This window comes from Nematolebias whitei, chromosome 11 (assembly GCF_014905685.2).
Source record: "Nematolebias whitei isolate Nwh7 chromosome 11, NemWhi1, whole genome shotgun sequence".
In the NCBI taxonomy this organism is placed as follows: Eukaryota; Metazoa; Chordata; class Actinopteri; order Cyprinodontiformes; family Rivulidae; genus Nematolebias; species Nematolebias whitei.
In genome coordinates this window covers 13,760,530-13,780,676 of record NC_056508.1, presented here as the reverse complement: position 1 = coordinate 13,780,676, position 20,147 = coordinate 13,760,530, and the positions used below count along the sequence as shown (strand labels likewise).

General features: G+C 42.1%; 1 protein-coding gene across 1 annotated transcript in view; it reads left to right on the top strand.

Moving 5' to 3' along the window:
* plxna2 (plexin A2) overlaps window positions 1–20,147 on the top strand; it is a 238,166-nt gene that overhangs the window by 68,839 nt on the left and 149,180 nt on the right. Inside the window, exon 3 of the mRNA XM_037684672.1 lies at window positions 3,170–3,304. Within this exon, the coding sequence (XP_037540600.1) occupies window positions 3,170–3,304 (135 nt within the window). The remainder of the gene's footprint in view (window positions 1–3,169; window positions 3,305–20,147) is intronic.

Sequence of the window (20,147 nt, the reverse complement as noted above, 5' to 3'; positions counted from 1 at the left end):
TTCACTTGTTCTGCTTTGTTCTGTTGCTGCAGCTAGATAATAGCTGTAGTGTTGAAATGGGGAACCGTGTTGGACCAGGCCAAAGCAAAGGACAGCTCTCTGGGGCATCAGGGCTTGTTTCACATTGCTTCTCCTTTAATAGAGAGGGAGTGATCTTGTTAGAGAAGCCTGAGGGTATGAACCTTACCTGTTTGCAGCCTTCTCAACCTGTCCGATAAATAATGCAGGTTCAAATGATGCAAAGACGGGGCCGGTTTTAGTCACAGCACACTAAATGTAGAAGCAAAGCAATTTTGAGGGAAAAGATGTTTTGAGTTGTAGAGTTGCTTGCTCAGATGGTAGAAACTGCAAACTGGTAGGACAGTGGTGTGAAAATGTAAAAAGTAGGAGTTTTTGACAAATTAATTTTGGTGCACTAAGCATCTTTTGGGGTTTTTTTTCATTGACTTCTCAACAGTTTTTCATTTTTTTTCTATTTTTACTAATATTTTTAACCCGTTTTCAACCATTTGTCGTAATTTGTAAGGATATAACTTTTGTGCACAGCTAAGAGGTGGAGTGTCTCTGAGATGGCTTCAGATTGCATCACTGCACTACACTAGTGGGTTCAAGTTCAAGTAAACTTTATTGTCATTACCATCTCATGTGGTACATGAGGTGGAACAAAATTATGTACTCAGTTTGTATACTAGTAAGAAGTACTGTGGCATTGATAAAGAGCAGCTCCTCCAAGTGTGAGACCATGATTTTAACATTAAACGGTGGATTGACATCTCCATCTATGTGTGAGCAGAAAAGTTCAAGCATTTTGAAATCTTGTTCCCGAGTGGCGGTAGACAGTAGCAGGAGATTGATAAGTGGACTGGAGTGATGCTGATGCTGTAGGCAAATGGGGAAATTCTCAATTTAACAGTTGCTTTTTGCTCCAGCCATCACATACATTCATGAACAATGAGTAATAACCAAAACAATGAGGTTGTGAACACAATCGGCTGAAAGGATCTTTCAGTGAAATGCTGGACTTAACCTAAGGGTAAGGTGATGAGATTGGCAACTCAAAAGAAGCTTAAAATAGAGATGCTGCTTCTCTGCTGCTTCTTGGTTTGGACATTTGGTAAAGATGTCTTCTGGATACATTCCAAGGGAAGGAGTTCAGACATGTCCCACTGGGAGGAGACCTTACAGCTGACCCAGAACTCACTGGAGAGATTATATCTCACATCTGTTCTTGGAACATCTTGTTGCTCTAGTGGATGAGCTGGAGAAGATAGCTGGAAAAATAATGCTGGATGCTCATAGATTGCTGTTGCCTCCCTGACCTGGTACTGGAAAATTGGTGGATGGATGGATGGATGCATTTTTGTCTCATTGTCCACATAGAGCACATCTTGAAAACATCCCTGCAGATATTTCCATTTTCTAACAATGCTGTGGGTGTGTGTTTGCATCTAAATATGTGCAAATGTAACACTGTTGCAGAATTTACAACTACTTTGGAAAAAAACTGTGTATTCAATGTGAAAAGCAGCTGGATGTGGGTGTGTTTGTGTGCGTGAAGTGGGAGGCTGAGAGTGTTTTGGAGTGTCGGTGCGGTCCATTCCATTTTCTTCTGTGTGAGCCATTAGCAGAAGATGCTGACTGAGGAAAATATACACAATGAAGCAAAGCCTGCACTTCTGATTAAAGATAATATTTAAGGTTTGTGTTTCTTATAGTTAAGTTTTATATAAAATGCTTGGAGAGCATTCACTTTGTTTCTGAAATATTCTGAGACAGCTGCATGTGTGTACGTGCGTGCGAGGGAATTAAAAGGCCCCCGGACGGTGGTGAGACAGAGTGTGATAGGGATCAGTTTCAGATGAACTGCAGGCTCGCAGCAGGAAGGTCGAGTTATCTCGTGACCCCCTGCTTGGTCACATATCACAGTATGAAAAACTGCGACGCTCGCGCACCACACAGCAGTGAAGAGAGCAGCGCGGGTCGGGCCGTGCGCTGACGTGCTTTATGGCCGAGCATATTCGCTGAGGTCTCCCTCCACACTGCAGTGTCAGTAACCAGATGAAGACTGGCACAGCCCCCGAGTCCTGCCTCCCACATATGGCTTCCACATATGTCCTGTTGTCGACTTTTGGATCCCCCCCCCCACACACACACACACCCCCAGGTCAGATGTAGGTCAGCCATGGAGAGCTCGATCACTTTTCAGCTCTGCTCCTGAACTGTAATGCTAACCCTCACGCTCAGACAGCAAGGCCCTGGGGACTTGTGTGAATTTACATCACTGTTCCTTTACTTGACCCGTCCAGCAGTTTGACACATTCATAGTCTTCCAAACAAACACAACATCTCAAGTGCACACACATTAGCTCTCGTAGCCCTTTGCCCTCCCAGTAGACCTTCTTTTGACAGACATATGACCTTGACTTTCCCACTCTTGGGTTATTTTTTAGAGCCTGCCTGCTCTTTGGGACTGTCACTACCTGAATAGACAGATAAATGTTTGGGTGGACGAGAATGGACATATAATAGAGACATCAGCTTTGATGGTTGACGGGGGAGGGCTCTGCGACATCTGACATCATAGACACGTCTCAGAATCAGGAAACCCACACTGCTTTTGTTTGGGTTTCTGTACTGGTTTCATGTTTGGCTAAAAAAGACAAATCACCCAGTTTGGATGCGGGAGGGTCGTATGACTCGTAGTTCATTAGAATGGCGTTCAGCTGTTTTTGGAGTGAGGTAGTCTGGACCTGAAGTTCAAAGCTCTGCTTAAGGAACTCATTCATCAGGAGAAGGAAAATAGAGCTAAGGTTTCACAAAGATTTAATTACATCAGCAATTAATTCCTCACCGTTTTTGTAATCGAATAAACTGCAAGAAATTGTAGACGACTAACATTTACCTCACACTGTGAAGCATTTGGCACCATATTTGATTATTACAAATATATTTAAAACAATTGAAAAATTCCTTATTTTCTGTCCCTATTTCCACGCTGAATCTCCACTGATCTGAAACTCTGAGTCGATATGTGAGAACGATGACAAATCTGGTTTGACTCAGTCTGTCACTCCTGTCAATCACTGCTTGTCTTGTTTTCCAAATTCTGCTGATATAAATAGCTCCACCTGACCTGCTTCTCTTTTGTTTTGTTTTTTCTCCTTCTCAGATTCGTGTCGATGGGCCTCCTCACGGCGGTGTCCAGTACGAGACGTTGCCGGTTATAAAGGACGGCAGCCCCGTCCTCAGAGACATGGCCTTTTCTCTCGACCGCAACTTCCTCTACGTCATGTCTGAGCGACAGGTAGGGTGATGCATGCTGCTCAAACCTGTGGTTTCTTATTATGCAGGAACCTTGACAGGAGAATAGATAGTTTTAATGTGCTGTTGTGTGTGTGCGTATGTAGATGCTTAAATGTCAAGAAAAAGTGAGGGGACGTGCACGAGATGGCTCACCACTGTGCATCACCAAATCCACCAGCTACCATTAGCTATAAATAACCCGGGTGGCGCAGCGGGTTTGGGGGTGGGGGGGATGCATTCTGACAGCGTTTGATAATGAAGGAGAACAATGAGGGCAGGAACAAAGAAAGAAATGGAGAGACAAGAAAAAGGTTAGGTAGAGTGAGAGAGATGAAGGTGCAGGGTAAGAGGACAAGTAATGTGAAAAAGAGGGACAGCTGGAGGAGTTCGTGACTCGGAGAGAAGGGAGGCTGAGAGACCAGAGTGCAAGGTCATCCTTTCTCACTCCTAATGAAGTGACACAGCGTTGCAGTGGGGGGGGTGGGGGGGTCAGGAGCAGCTGATAGCCATCGATGCAGCTGATGTGAGGCGCAGGTAGGAGGGACGCTGCTGGACAAGGGGTGGAGAGGGACACAAGGACAGAGCGGAGGTCAGGTCAATGGAAGAAGAAGTAGCTGGAGAAAATAAACAGGTTGGCATAAGGAGGAGACGTGTGGCGGGAAAAGAAGCAGCTGCAGGGGAGCGTGGCAGCGAGCAGCAGCTCTGGAGACAGACGACGTGCGAGGCTGTCAGTGTCAAGTTATAAATGTCCATCCTCTCTCCTTATCTGTTCTTTTAACACGCCAACGACCGGTCGTTTACAGCTTTCAGGTCCGTTCTCTTCATATGGGACTGACTCAGAGGTGTCCGCTGCAGAGAGGATGACTCAGGAAGAGCAAACAGATTTTATGAAATCCACAGTTTTGTTTTAGGGCCTTCAAAGTGTGACTGTGACATTGAGCAATGTGTGTTTGATTTGTTTCATTTCACTCCAAACATCAAAACAAATGAAAAGCTGCTCAGTTGTAGTCGGCCATGTACCGGCGGTGGAGAGAGAAATAAATCTGTCAAATAAACATACGAGATCGTCCAGCGAGAGCTCACTCCTTCAGACACAATCAGACGTCCCTCCAACAGAGACATTAGTTCAGATTTGAGATCTCTAAGAATTTATCAGTAACGAACCGTCAGGGCCTGCAGGGTATTCAGAGAAGATCATTTTAGTTCAATCATTTTCATGTTCTGTTGTAAAATGAGCTTGTTTTCACGTCTTCCATGCGAGTCCTGAGTGTCAGAACATTTTTTGATTTGTGGGAAAAACAAACATTTTGCATGCAGTTCTTCTCATTAAGATATTCAACATCTGTGTCGGAATCCCCAGAACAAAACAACAAATGAAAGTCCAGTAAATGAAAATGGAAGCATTTCCAAGCCCTTTCTAAGACGACCACTGAATAAAATTAAACGTCTAGCATTCCGTAAAGAAATTCGTATCATCCTCCGCCTTTCATGTCAGAGCTTGAATCCAAGATGGCCGCCACTGACACACCTTGAGACTTGTTGTTATGTGTTGAAGATGACTCAGCTTCTACTTTTATAAATGTCACAGTTATCTATCATCCTGTGAGACATGGCAGTTTTGGTGTTGACAAAGGTAGCTCAGCTGTGGCAGCCATCTTGAAATGAATTAACTTCAAATACCATTCAGTCATAGACATTCACTGATAAATCTCTGAATGTTTCATTGAAATCCGTCCAATGGTTCACGGGATAATTTGCTAACAGGGAATGAAGCACAATGAAGAGCACTCAATCTGGGTTGTGGATGATCCTCAGCTACTACCACACCAAATTATATAGTAATCTCTGTGAAACTGACTGAGTTATAACCCTGTATGTGTTGGCATTAATTAGCTGTGCTGGCCATCTTGAATAGAGATGACTCCAAAATGTAACCAGTTGTAGATGTACAGTGTGTACATGTAAATGATCTAAAGTAATCTAAAAAAGTTAAATCTGGTCCTCTGGACATTCAAAAAAACAAAACAAAGCAAAACAACAAAAAAATGTAGAAACGTTTCGTCTCTCATCCGAGAGACTTCTTCAAAGCGTCCAGAGGACCAGATTGAACTTTTTTAGATTTTTCTACCTGGATTATTGAGCATGTATCAGGATATCTAAAGTAATCATTCAGTGATTACTTTCTAAGAGTTTAATTTCAGTGGTCCAGTGGGTGAGATATTTTGCTCACAGACAAACAGGATTGATACCAACTAGATAGATATCAAGTAAACATCCAGAAGTCATCCTGGCATCTACAACTCAACAACTTTTAGAGTCAAACCAGTTAAAGATGGCTGCTACAGCCAATTAACAACAACCAACACAAAAATATCTGTGACTTAAGTTCACAGATATTAGGCCAACATGTGGTGTGGTAGTAGCTGGGAATCGCTCACAACACATGCTCTGAGAACGAACAGATGCTGCAAAATACTGCATGTGATTGTGCACAATGTTCTGTTGAAGATTTGACCCAAACAGCTAAAACTTCAGTATTTCTCAACAAATGATCATTTGAGTTTAAAACTCTGAGCAGTGGGTAATATGCATTCCTTCAGGGAATGTAGGTCTTTTCATTTTTTTACTGGTATTCCTGCTCTCTTTTTACAACAGGTGCTAATGTCCTCTTGGCTCTTTGAACTTCTTCATACTGTATTAGTGACATTGTGCCCACAGTCTCCAGTCTTCCTACCAGTACTCTATAGATCTCTTTGGCCCTGTCTGGGCAGCATGGGGGCATGAAGAAGCATAAGACAAAGTCCTTTGCAGCAGATTTGTCTTCAGTTACATGTTCCAGACCATGTATTTTAGCTTGGTCTGCGATGAAGCAAGGTGCGTTTAAAGTTTAACCTTCTCTGTTTGAGTGTAATTGTATTATGAGCTATCTGTAATTAAATATTAGTAGTCTGTGTGTTTGTGCTGTCAGTTTACAACACATTCATGTATGAATGTTGCTTCAGAGCTTAAACAGTTCGACATGTCTCATCCATGTTCTGCACAAACACAGTGCAGAAACATGACAGCAAACTTCCTCCAGAAGTTAAGAAGAGTTGGTTCTGAGTCTAAAACAACTCTGCCATGTTTACTAAAATCCTTTATTCGTGCCTTGTCCATAGATGAAACGAGCTTTTGATGTTAAGCCCCAAACTGCTAGTCATCTGAATGAGGAGTTGTGTTGGTGAATATTATTAGTATTCAGTTTGTCGACTCCTCGGCCTCTCCAGGGGTTGTGGAGGATCGAAGCAGGCAAACACACACATACAAAAAATGTGTGCAGCTTCTTTGGAGGTGTTGCCTTGAATGTTCATTGCTGCTGATCCAAAGTCAAGTCCGACAGCTCGATGGGCTGTGGCTTCTGTTTGCTCACAGAAATGATCCTCAGTGTTTAATTGCTTGATCTGAACGACTTCTTAAGAAAAGCTGGAACGTATTAAAGATACTTGATGTTATCCACGACGCACTGCTCAGAAGCCACCTTCAACAAGTCATATTGCCCTCAGTGTGAGACATCTATTTGACCTTTAGCTCAACATGAGCTTAAATGTCACCTCGAGTCATACATGCAGCCTATCACAAGATATATCTTGTCTAAGCTCCGTTTGTTCCCATGTGTCTGACTGATGTAGTCTGTGGCCAAGCACATGGTGTTAGGAGACGGCGAGAACAAAGGCGGGATGATATCAAACAGGAACCGGAGCGCGTTTGGCTCCAGTTGCATTTCCGACTTAGAATAACAAAGAAGCTCTGTGTTTGGCACAGTGGGGAAAGAGAGAGAACAGAGTGAACCGAGGGGAGGCAGACGCTGGATAACAGAAATCACGAAAGGGAATGTGATATTTGTAACATAAGGCCCTCACACCTGGCAGTGTTAGCGATGAGAACGGTAGGATTTCAGATATACAATCATAAAATCAGCCATGCAAAACACATGCCCTCTTAACAATTATTTACATAGGGTAGTGATATGCACTCACTCCCACAACCACACAGGCTCAGAGAGTTCATCTTTGACAGTTACACACGCAAGCAAGCATCTGTCACCCGTTAATGTTTCTGTTTGCTCTGGATGCATTTCAACCTCGTGCCAACATAAAACATTTAGACTGCACCAGTTCAACGACCGTCTTCAGGTTACACCTCCGTTAATCCAGGACTTTCTCTTCATATCTTTAACTACTTCCTCTCACTCTCATATATCACCACTCATTTCCCCTTTGAGCGTGGTTATTAGCTTCCTGTTTTATATGTGAGCCGTCCTGCTGCCATGTTAAACTGTGCCTTTGTTTAGTAAATGTAATGACAAAAGCAGTAATATTAATGATGGGCTGAGGCTGGCTCAGCACGAAGGCAGCACAGTGGAACTGATGAAAAGACCCGGCTCGCTTACCTTCTCTTCTCCGGTAGTATTTGTGTGTTTGAGTGTTCCTTCTCCTGCAGGGTGCTGTATCATTGCTGACAGCTCTGACACACATAAGAGAAGTACAGTTTTATCTCAAAATGTATGCTCAGTATACAGTGTGTATATAGTGTAGCTGCATTGGCGCCATATGTGGAAAGCTTCGCTTGTTGGCTGCAGTTTTACTGGAGTTGCTTAAGGCTTTGTTCGTGTTTGGTCATTACATGTATTCTGATTGATTTTCACACAGGAAAGTAACCTATAATTGCTTTTACCCACTAAATGCTTCCTGGTTGGCCAAAATTGACCAGGTTAGGGTAAACTGCAGTGCATCCAAATAAATCTCTAGTCGTTCCAGACTACGTTTGTTTATTTATTTGCAGGATTGTTTATAAATAATAGGTAAGCAAAGCGATATAGTATAGGCCTGTCACCATAACAAATTTTGCTGGGCGATTAATTGTCTCAGAAATTATTGCGATAAACAATAACATTGTTTGAAATTTGACAATTATTGTCAAATTTAAGAAGAAATGTTAGTTAAATTGTTTTAAGTATAGTACCTTTTTTGACCACCAGATGGCAGTATAAGGCTGTTTGAACCAAAGGACGGATAGTGAGGGCGCGAGCAGCATATCCCTTTAAGAAAAATGGGAGGGAGGCCCCTTGACGTGACATGGGCTGTCTCTCTTTCCTTGTCTTTGGTTCTCAAAATGGCAGATGCTAGGTGTGGCTTGAGCTCTTTAGCATAGCATTTTTCACACAAAGCTTTTAATAAAAAATCAGTAAACAAGTCTCAGCATCTTTTTGCAGAGAAAAACAACTTTTTAGTCGAAGGCACTGGTTTCAACCATGAATTTTGAAGCTTTGACAAGATGAAGGTATTTTTTTCCCAAAGTCGGCCTGTTAGCTTAACTTGTAGCTTAGCTTCTCATCTTAGCTGCTTGTAACGATCCAAAACCCCAATTTTGGACAGTTAAAATGGATTTTAAAGAGAAAAGAGAAAGGGAGGGGTTAGTGAAGAGCACCAGAGTTTAGTCTTTTCTCATCCAGTGTTTTCAGTACAAAGAGAGAGACACGAAGAAACGATAAAGCCAATAAATGAAAATCCATCCATCCATTATCTTTACCCGCTTATTCCATTTTGGGTCACGGGGATCGCCGGTGCCCATGTCCAGCAATCACTTTGTGAGGGGCGGGGTATACCTTGGACAGGTCGCAAGTCCATCACAGGGCGAATGAATATCAGCACCTCCAAATCTGAAGCCATGGTCCTCGGACGCAAAGGTGTGGACTGCCTTCTCTAGGTTGGAGGTGAGGTTCTGCCTCAAGTGGAGGAGTTCAAGTATATCTGGGTTTTGTTCACAAGTGAGGAGAGAATAGAGCGTGAGATTGACCGACATATCGGTGCAGTGTCTGCAGTATTGCAGACTCTGTACCGGTCCATTGTGGTAAAGAGGGAGCTGAGCTGTAAGGCAAAGCTCTCTGTTTACCAGTAAGTCTACGTTCGTATCTTCACCTATAACCACAATTTCTGGGTGACTGAACGAACAATATTGTGGATACAAGCAGTCAAAATAAGTCTTCTCTACATGAAAGCTGGCCTTTTCCTGTGAGAAGTTCATTTAGCCAGGAGAGACTTGGAGTAGAGTCACTGCTCCTCCACATTAAAAGGAGACAGTTTATTTAATTATTTATTTTCATTATTTCATTTGTTTATTTTAAAAAAAGGAATTTTATATACAATAATACAAAATACAAGAAACAGCAAACTATAAATGAAAAGGAGTGGAGAAGAAAAGAAATCCCATCTGCCTCGTATCTTCAAATAAATAGTAATCTTCTTTCGGTTGCTCCTTCTTCAGGGGTTGCCACAGCGAGCAAACTCACATGAAAGATTTGGCAATTTGTTTTACACCGGATGCGCGTCCTGACGCAACCTGGGCTCAAACCTGCACCTCAGGATTTCAAGACCACAGCCGTCCTTATCTTCAAATAAATAAACAAATAAATAAATCAACATCATTAACACCACACTTTTCAGACTCCAGCCTGAAGAAATTGCACATTTGTAAATAAAAAAACTAAACTAAATCAGGTCCATCGCCTTTTATTCCAACAACAATTTATATCAATACATGCTAATCAAATCATACTTTTTTTTAAACTAGCTTTTATCATCCAACAAAGTCAAGTCCTCTGGACAGTTTCTTTACGTTGAAACGTTTCAACATAAATAAACTGTCCAGAGGACCAGACTTAACTTTGTTGGATTTTTCTGCCTGGAATACCTGGAAGAGGTGTCTGTGTAAAGAGATGTTTTGGCCTCCCTGCTCAAGCTGTGGCCCCCATTACTCGACTCAGGAACAAATGGAAGATGATGGATGGATGGATGGATGGTACAAAAAAGCCGCCTACAATAAACCAAACTGCAACAAGTTGTCTGTCAAGCCTTGAAGTTTCATAATAATCTGTTTTTTTCCATCCAATCCAAACAATCCAGTTAAGTTTATTTTCTTCCTTTACCCAAAAAAGGGGGTGATTCTCTGGAGTCCTATAATGTGGGTATATTTGCATCAATAAACCCTCAATTTTGGCTTATAACTGGGTAGTAGCACCACTGGCAATACCAGTAAAGAAGAAAGAAGTTGTGGGTGTTTCGATAAATTCAGTTGAGTTGCTTCCTGGACATAACACCAAAGTTTTCTCTCTCTTTTATTTTTCTTTGTCGAAGTCATATAAAATGCCCTCTGAAATGTCTTGCATTCCTAAAAACACCTCACCACATTTAATATTGCATCAAAAGCTGTAGATTTCAAGCTGAATACTATCATCCACTGGTATTGCAGAACACTCGTGGGTATGTACTTCATAGCATCTGTGGGTATCACATGGTCAAACGCAGGAGGATTTGTTCTTTATCCAGTGATTATCATACACAGAGAGGCAGATACTCTGCAGTGTTACAGTATGACCAGAGCCATACCAATTCCAATGGGCACTCTAATCAAACAGCTGGACAAATTTTCATATTTAAACGGCAACTGGAGAAAAGCTTATTTACAGGAGGTTTTTGGCAGCTCATGCAAATTCATTGCATTGCATCTGCATGAGTGTATAATCAGCATTTGGCACGTTCTCTGTTTCGTCTCTCGTACATTGTGCTGTTATGGCCAAGCTTGAGGGTGAGCCCCGCGTCGCAAGCTGTTGAGAATCAGCAACTGCAATATTTCAGTTGCTTTGGTCACATGCTGGTACACAAAGACCAGACTTTTTTTTTTTCTGAATGTAAATCACTTTTTTTCAGATGATTACTTCCTCTGGTATCGGATGATGTGCAGCTGGAAAGATTTTTACTGAAACCTTTTTACTTTAGGGCATTTGTTATGATGCGTAACCATGGCAACAAGGTGTTTTTTTTTTAACAACCAGAAGCAGCTGATTAACATCTCAAAGCTCAAATGCCTCAACTACAACCCCAAATCCCAAATGAGTTGAAAAGGAGGTGCCGTGGATTAATTCCCGTCAACCTGGCGGCGATTCTTGAGTACCTGATCTCTGAGATCCTGGAGCTAATGAGAAACTCGACTTGTGACAATGAGAGGACCAGGATCATCTCCTGGCACCTTCAGCTGTCTGTCCGTGGTGATGAGAAGCTTGGCAGACTGCTGGGAGCAGCGGCCATCGCTCAGGGAGGAATTTTGCCTGGCATTCGGGCAGTCCTGCTGCCCAGGAGGACCGAGAGGCCTGCTGGATCTGACAGCAAGCTGGGTCCAGGTGGATGGATCAGTATCTGTGGCCAGATTCTTCGGCTTCACTGCAGGAGATCCTTCCTGCCCACAGCTATCAGCATCTAACAACTCTTGAATGAAACCAGGATGATGAGCTACGACAACACTTAATTTCCCTTTGGGATTAATAAAGTATTTTTGAATTTGAATTGAATTGACTATAATGTCTTATTCATAGAGAATAACCAAGATTTAACATTCTAAAGAGCTTTGAAGTGGTACCTGTGGCATGGCCTTAGCTGTGTCTCAAATAATGTTTTTTTTTTCCTTTAAAAAGGAGAAAATTCTCACACATACAAAATAAACGTGACTGAAATAAATGCCAAGAAAAGACGCAGGTGTTGACTTCTGGTTTTGTAATGTTTTATGGCTGTGGCACACAAGAGTACAAAATAGACCTCAACTAACTTAATAGAGCTCCCAGTGAAATAGTGCCCCCCTAATTGTGAGCTCTTTATAAGGATAAGTGTAAAATCCCTGGTAGCATGGCCAGCTGAGATTTACTGATCCGACCAGTAAAACTGACTTGTTTTTCTTGGACAGGCTCATTCAGAAACTTCAACCATGTGCTGCTGTCACTCTTCACTACATTCTTGGCCTTTTAGTAAACATTCAGTCCTGTCGGCTTCCAGCCATTGGATGACATTCTCCTTCCTTTAGCCACCTCTGTGTGTGGAACAGCAGTACACTTCACAGATGATATAAACAGAGAAATTCTGTTTTTCAGGTGTGCCAACTTCTTCTGGGTGCTCATCTATGAAATTTGAAATCCGTTCTTGACTTCTTTCATTCTTACCATGCAACTTTTCAGCTATACCTCCAAAACCCCTTTTTCTCCTTTGTTTTAATGTTCTGTTTGTCATCCCTTCATCTAGATTAGGAAGAAGTTAGCTCGATGGTTATTAAGACTGGAGGAAAGCTCAAGGCTGAATTTGACGATGTTATCCAAAATCATTCTGAAAACAAGATGCAGGGGTGCTAAACACATCAACACAATATAAACCTGCATTTGCTGGGAGTGTTTATTTTTATATTTGCTAATTTAACTAAACTATACAACACTGCCACAATAATGTGGACTAGTCATGTTCAAAGCAACAACAAAAATAGTTTTGTTTAATTTTTAAAACGTCAGATATATGTAATAACACCTAACGTAGCACTGAAGTGACCCTAAAATGACATTTCACTCTTTCATGTTACACTAAGCAAGCAGTAGCCGAGTGGTTGTAACTGTGCCCACGACTCCTGGTGTGACATTTTTTGGCGTTATTTCAGTCATGATGGTGGTGAAATTTACTGTAACTATTCTACCATCCAAACAATACACAAAACCAAACACATTGTACAGTGCACGTATGCCATATGTTTTCCAGAACTTGGCATTCTTCTCATTTGAACTCAATACGTGGTTCTGGATATGTCATCATGGATGGCAAAATAAGAAAGTGCCACAGAGTCTTTTATATTGATGACTGATACACGTGAATGTTAAATGGTAAATGGACTGCACTCATATAACGCCTTTCTATCTTTTCAAGATACTCAAAGCGCTTTACACTACAATCTGTGCCCTCATTTACCCATTCATACAGTACTGGGGCGGCTGTGGCTGAGAGGTTAGAGCAGTCGTTCTCTCAATGCAAGAGTTGGGGTTTCGGTTCCACCAGCAGTCACATGATGAAGTGTCCCTGGGCAAGACACTGAACCCCTCAATGCCTCTGATGTGTGTCCCATCGGTGTATGAATGTGAGAAAGCACTGATTATTCTTTGTAGAGATCTAGTAGAGTGCTGTATGAATGGGTAAATGAGGGCAAAGATTGTGTTGTAAAGAACTCTGAGTATCTTGATAAGGTAGAAAAGCTCTATATAAGTACAGTCCATTTACCATTTACTCTACTAGAGCTAAGCTAATTAAACAAATCATTCAAAAGAGACTAATCACCGCTTTATCACATTCATACACCAATGGGACACACATCGGAGGCAATGAGGGGTTCAGTGTCTTGCCCAGGGACACTTCAGCACGAGACTGCTGATGGAATCGAACCCCCGACTCTTGTATTGGAGGACGACTGCTCTAACCACTCAGCCACAGCTGCTCCAAATTACTTTCTTCACCCCACATTTAAATGTCTTTCTTTTATATGTTGCTTTTTACAGTATATGTTGTTTTTTCTATGTACAATATAAATATCGTGCCTGGGTTCGACTTTCAGCAGAAGTCAAATAAAGTTAGTTTTATAAAGCGCATCTGACAAAACCTTGGTGTCTCACAGCCCACTGTTAGGTCCCAACCCCCCACTCTAGGAACCACTGGTCTAAATGGCTGTTTATACGAGAGAAGTGGTCCAAGCAAATGTTTTCTGTCATGCACAAGAAAACTGTGAAGCCATGTGCCAACACATGGACCACACATCTGCGCCCGTTCCCTCTCTCACCGGGACTTATGAGCTTAAAACCGTGGCTACAGCTTGTTCTGTCTGTCTGTTTTTTAACCAACCTTAACAACAGAAAACCATCTTTGGGCCATCCTGACATCCGTCAGGCAGCAAACGCTGGCTTTGATAGATGGGCCATCATGTTTTATCGGAGATGCAAGCACAACAGGGGGGTTGGTTTGGCAGCTGTAGGGGCGAGGGCCAGCAAATCAGCTGCATGGCTGCGTCCATACCCAGGTGCTGTGCGGCTGGAACAGCGCCTGAAGCTGAAGCCTGAATGCTTACGCTTAGATTCTTTGCTGATTTCCACACAGACTTACTTGATATTCACACTGGGGCAAATTAGGATAAATCCCTCTGTCAATACACTCATCCAGTGTTATTGATGATGCCTTTTAGCTTTTCATTATAAAAAGAGCTACCGTCTACTCACTCTGTCTTGTTAAATTCCACTAATCTGAAGCTTTGTTTGGTGAATCGTTTGGATCAAAATCCAAATTTACATCAAAAGCGAAGCCCATGAGGGGAGACTTGTTTATTCATGATAATTACTTTTTCTTTAAAGCAGCTTTATCTTATGAAATATTTTTAGAAACAACTTTGAGTGCCAAATAAAAATTAGGACTCAAACGGTGAGCAACTTTGATCAGCAATTGTTTAACGTCTGCACCCCAGAGCATTTTTTTTCTCACGTAAGGTTATGAAACATGGACCATCACTCATCGATATACTCGTGTTTTGAGGCCAGTGCAAAACAAAACAAAAATAAAAAAATCAATCATACAAAAAAATAAAATATTGACTGAAGGTTTGTTAGTTTGAAGTTTTATTTATCAGATTCAGAGATCGTAAAATCAGATGGCTGTTTTATGTTCTTATTTTAACAGAATTGATCTCCTAGGAATGTTTGCCAGTTTGCTTGATGTGAGATGTTTTACATATTACAGCTGCTGAGGCTCATCCTTCTAAATTCACAAGGCCCATATGTGCTTTATTTCAGCCTGAAACATACCAATTACATGGCTTAAATGCCTTTATATAGTTGCACACGCTCCACGTGTTTAGTCTCATACATTTGCCAATTATTTATGTGAGCTGTTTTCCTGCGCTGAGATCAGGGGTTATGTAACGTTCAAGGGTCAACCCTTGAACTCAGTCTCTCCATCAAACCTGAATGAGTCTCTCTACAGATCAGGTTGGACAGCAGATCTATTTTTTTAAAAATCCTCCATCTGCTGGACCATTTTTCTATCCATCTTTCTAATGATGACTGATTTGTGTATCTTTGCTTTTCAGCTTTGTTCTTGTAACGTTTTACATGTCTGATCGTTGAGCTCTGGCGGCCCCTTCAGTGGTAGCCCACCCAACAAAGGCACCTCATTTGCATGAGCCCCTGAACAGGCACTGGTAATTGACTTAAACCAGGATTAGAGGTAATCAGGTTTTGTGCCCTGGAACCATTGACCAATCCTAACCTCATTATTTGATAGCAGCACACGTCCTGTCAGCCCCCATCAAGCTGTTAATTAATAGAAGCCTCTGCACACCAGCGTTCCAGCCTGACCTCCCTTGTACCTCCCATTTGCCCGATCAGTCCCTTTTCTTATCAGTATCGGTTGAGACAACGTTAGACTACAAGACTGCTTCAGTGGACCATGCAGCTGTCGTTAACAAGTCTTGAGGTGAAACTGTTTCCAAATGAATGGCTTTTTAGATCCGCAAGGTGGATTCTTGTTCTACTTTGTGACTGCCTGTGTCTTCTTCTCTTCAGTGCTACCTTAAACCATACAGCTGAAGATGGCCCGGCCCTTCTGTTAGCATTTTTCACTGGCCTTTTGACATAATAGCAGATAACAAGGACACCTGATCCTTAGACATTCTGACTCCTCTGATTCTGTCTTCTAGAATTTGGTATTGCTTACTTGTTAAACACACAAATAGCACACACACACACACGCACACACACACACACACACACACACAAAAGATCTGTGCAAATATTTAGTCTGCAAATGTTTAAAACCCTTTACACTGCATGCAAACTCCACTACAATGTGAAAAATCAGCCAGAAGCTGGATGGTCTTCAGTTTTGTATCCATTATGTCTGAAATGATAGGTCCACAGTGGGTCTGAGCATCAAGGGGACAGCGTATCAGGCTCCTGGGTGGTGCATGAGGAAATGAGGTAGAAGTTGATGCATGACTTGTTGGTCAATCATTTAAAGCAGGACTGACCAAGCTAACCTCATGCTAGGCTACAACTCATTGTCATGGACGCATGGCACACATGTTATATTTATGGTGGTAGCAACATGTTAGCATGGTGCACGTGACTACATCCTGATGCACTAGAAGAGAAAGTTGTACCGAAGCGTGTGTCGGGAACTTTGTCAGGGATGCAAATATCTGCATCCCAGAGATGCCGTGTTCTAACATTTTGTGCAGGTAACTAAGAATGCATTGGGTTCATGATCCATAAAAAAGTGGTCTTCGAAATAATCACAGCTCCATGTACTTGATCCTGGTAGGCTCAGGTTCAGCCCTAACTTGGAGCAGTTGTGCTTTTATATAAGGTCGTGTGTGTGTGTTTTGTATAAATTTGTGTGCAAGCACGCTTCATAAAAATGAGCCAAAGGAACCGTCCAGGAGCCATCCTACTGGAATAATCAGCTCTATAATTAAGAGCTGTGAATACGTCAACTGCCTTCATGCAACACCCCCCACCCAACCCCACATACCCCCTGCACCCGATTCTGTCTCTTTTCACTCTCACTGCTTGTCTGCCTCTATAATGGTGCAGCATTTGTCTGTTTCCTCACTGTGCCTATGCCAAATGCTCATGACATTTACTGTGAGCCTAATGGAAGTGCTTCAGTACTCCTAATTGTAGGCTTTAATTGCAATAATTATTTACAAGCCTAATTAAAGCCTAGAAAGTGTCAGAAAGAAACACAAGTGCCAGTTGAAGGAATCACGACAGGGTTTATCAGGAGCCGTGCAAAGAGTAAAGTAAATGTGGCGGCACTGTTTGGTCTATAATTGGAGGAGGCTGTGTCTGAAAGACTCTCTTGAGCTCATTCACTCCTGCTTTGCTGTTTCTTTTTACATCTGTTGTTTGCCTTTTTTCTCTTAGCGCTGACATGGGACTCTGGTCCCCGAGTGGAGTGTAGTCTTTATGGACTCGAGGCTGCAGTCGAATGCATGTCAGCGAGCTCTGTCCCCAGCACCGTGGTACAGGTGTTCTGTGAAAAGGTCTCAGGCTGCCTCTGTTCTTTCTTGTTTGAGAAGTACTGACAGCTTATTTTACGACGCCACCAGCTGCCCTCCAAATGGTTGAAAATGTGTGTCTTTGTGCCTGCACGTGCACGTGACCGAGCACAGAAAATGTTGTGGCGTGCCTGTTAACCAGGCCTTAGGTTCATACGCTGCATTTGGCTGAAACTCAGGTGGTCTTTTGTGCTTGTCTGTGTGTGTGAGCAAGTGTGTGTGTTATAGTGAGTGATGTGTTCATGCTGCCAGGGCTGCAATATGCTTCGCTTCTGTCCTTCCCAAGGCCGCCCTCAGTAAACAGGCTGCACCAAGAAAGCTTCTGGTTTTGATGGGGTACACATGGCAGCTCAACCTTTTCTTTACCCCAGTTGCTTTACCCCAAACCCCTCACTTCTTTTTCCTCTCCTCTTCCTCCTCCTTCACTGCTGTCAGAGCAGCGTTCGATGGGAGGGCTCAATTCCACACTGCCACTCTCTCCTCTCCCCAGAGGCTCAATTTGACAAAACTGTCATCCTGAGCCTTGATGATGGATTCTTGTGTCATCCCGTTAGTACAAGTGCGGATTTACATCTGCGTATGTGGGTGTTCTTAAAAGTGTGTTCACTGATAGTGTTATTAATTAATTAAATAATTAATGTGTCTGAGTTCCATATTTTAAACTCTTAGTGGGCAGAAAATTTTAGATAATATGCAAAGAAACTGGTACATCATATTGTAGATGCAGGCACCTGAGATGTTTATCTCAATGGGCTGTGATTGTTTAGACCAGTGTGTGACTCCAAATTGCAAGAAACGTGGGGAAAAATGACAAAACAAGTGTTTACAACCAAGTGACCAGTGAGACACACATGACCAGATTTTTAGTTCACTGCTTGCATAACTCTATTCTAGGCATGCATATTATTTTATAAGCCACTCCGTCTACATCGGACCAGCTATCCTAACGTTTATAGTTTAATCTTCATTTTGGAAATGATGATTTGAATTAGTTGTATTAATATTTATCAATGATGTGCTTTTTTTCACGTGGACATTTGTGGCTCTGGATGTTTTTGGTCACAAGGAGAGCTGTCATGCACATGTCAAAACACAATCATGGCTCTGTTGAAGAGGATTTGAGATGCACAACCAAACTGAGTTGGATTCAAGACAAGTTCAAGATGTCCGCAAGGTCTTAGCAAGACCTTGTTATATCATCTTCAGTGTTCAAATGACAAGAGAGTACGCCTCTATGAATCAAAGTAAGAACATGTGAACCTCCATTAATATTTTTAGACACATTGGAGACTCCCTCACAAATGTTGTTAGTAAACTAGCTGCCAGTTGTCACAGATTTTTAGCATGTTTCCTTTTCTATTAAACACCTTTAACCTCCTGAGGCCCGAGCTCTGGTTTGTGAAGCATTTTTCATATCTCCTAGATATTTGTGATTAGATGGACCTGATTTGTGTCTAAATAAAGCTTCCTCTTCCAACAGGAAGTTGTATTTTATGGTTATGACATTCTTTTGAAAAAAAAAAAAAAAAGTCCTCAGATGGGGACAATGTGCTTATTTTACAGCAGAACACAACATTAACATGGATTAACAAAGTATAAAACACTATTGAACAGAGTGAAGTATAAGGTACAGCAAAGCCTAAATGTAATGTCCCCACATGTGGACGCAGGGAGGTTAAAAAACAACAACTTTTCTGTAAAGTTCAGAGACTTGTGATATAAATAAAAGTAACATCAGATAATCTTTGTGACAAACACGTTGCTCCTGCTGATGTTTTAGGTTGTGGAAGAGCACACTCTGACATTCATCCATGCCTTCTGCTTCTTATTCAAACACAGATAACAAATCTTTAATACAATATTTGATGAAAAACATATTAAAACAGCACCAACTAGATTAGACCAGTGATTTGAAGTGTGACCTGGCTTGCTGAGTTTTAAATCAGATATTTGATGGAATATGGTGTCGCAGATATGGCCATAAAGGAACAGATGGACTGTGGTGGAAAAGACTGTAACGTGCACTGAGCGGGCTTTAAATCGACGTTCCTTCTCTACTTGTAACTGAAAGCACCGTGTACCTGCAAGGCTAAACGTTTTCTTCTTAATTCCCCATTTCCAAAAGCAACTGGGGAGCAGTTAATTTGGCTGCACAGATGCAGCTGTCTGAAAACTGCGATGAGAGGGAGGAAAAAAAAGCGTGATGTGGATAGAGGAGAGCGTGAAACACAAAGGCAGTTTGGGCTCATTATGTTGATTTTTCCCTCTGCTGCCAAACAAAGACACCCAGGCACTTTCAGACACACCAGTTTCAGATCACTCGCAGCTTCCTGTCTCAGTCTTACCCCACACTGAATATCTTTAGAGGCAAACCTAATCATTTCATTTTCAATGCAAACGTTTCCAAGCAATCTTTGTGTTTCTGTTTTTCATAAAGTCTCAAATCAGAATCAATCATTGGCATTATTATGAATCCTGATGAGGTCTTTCAGCCAGAGGAACATTTCAGATTCTTATTAATATCTCAGCACCGACGCCGTGTTCCGCACCAAACTGTGTGTGTTACACAAGAGCCACATGTCATACGCAGTCACAAACACATGCACACACATGTATGCATGCAGTTTTTCTAACCACCTAAGCCTGGTTATCAATACACACCCCCCCCCCCCCCCCCCCGTCTCTCCATCTCACTCCTTACACAAACACACACAATGCCACGTGCGCACCCACGAGCAACAGCCCTGAGAGCAGCGGGGTGTATCCAAACCCTTCATTTGTATGTACATCGTGTACAAACGGAGAGCCGCTGAAACAAAGAGAACAAACATGCTCACATCCATGCACACACACATGCTGTTCCACACACACATGCTCTTCCACACACACATGCTCTTCCACACACA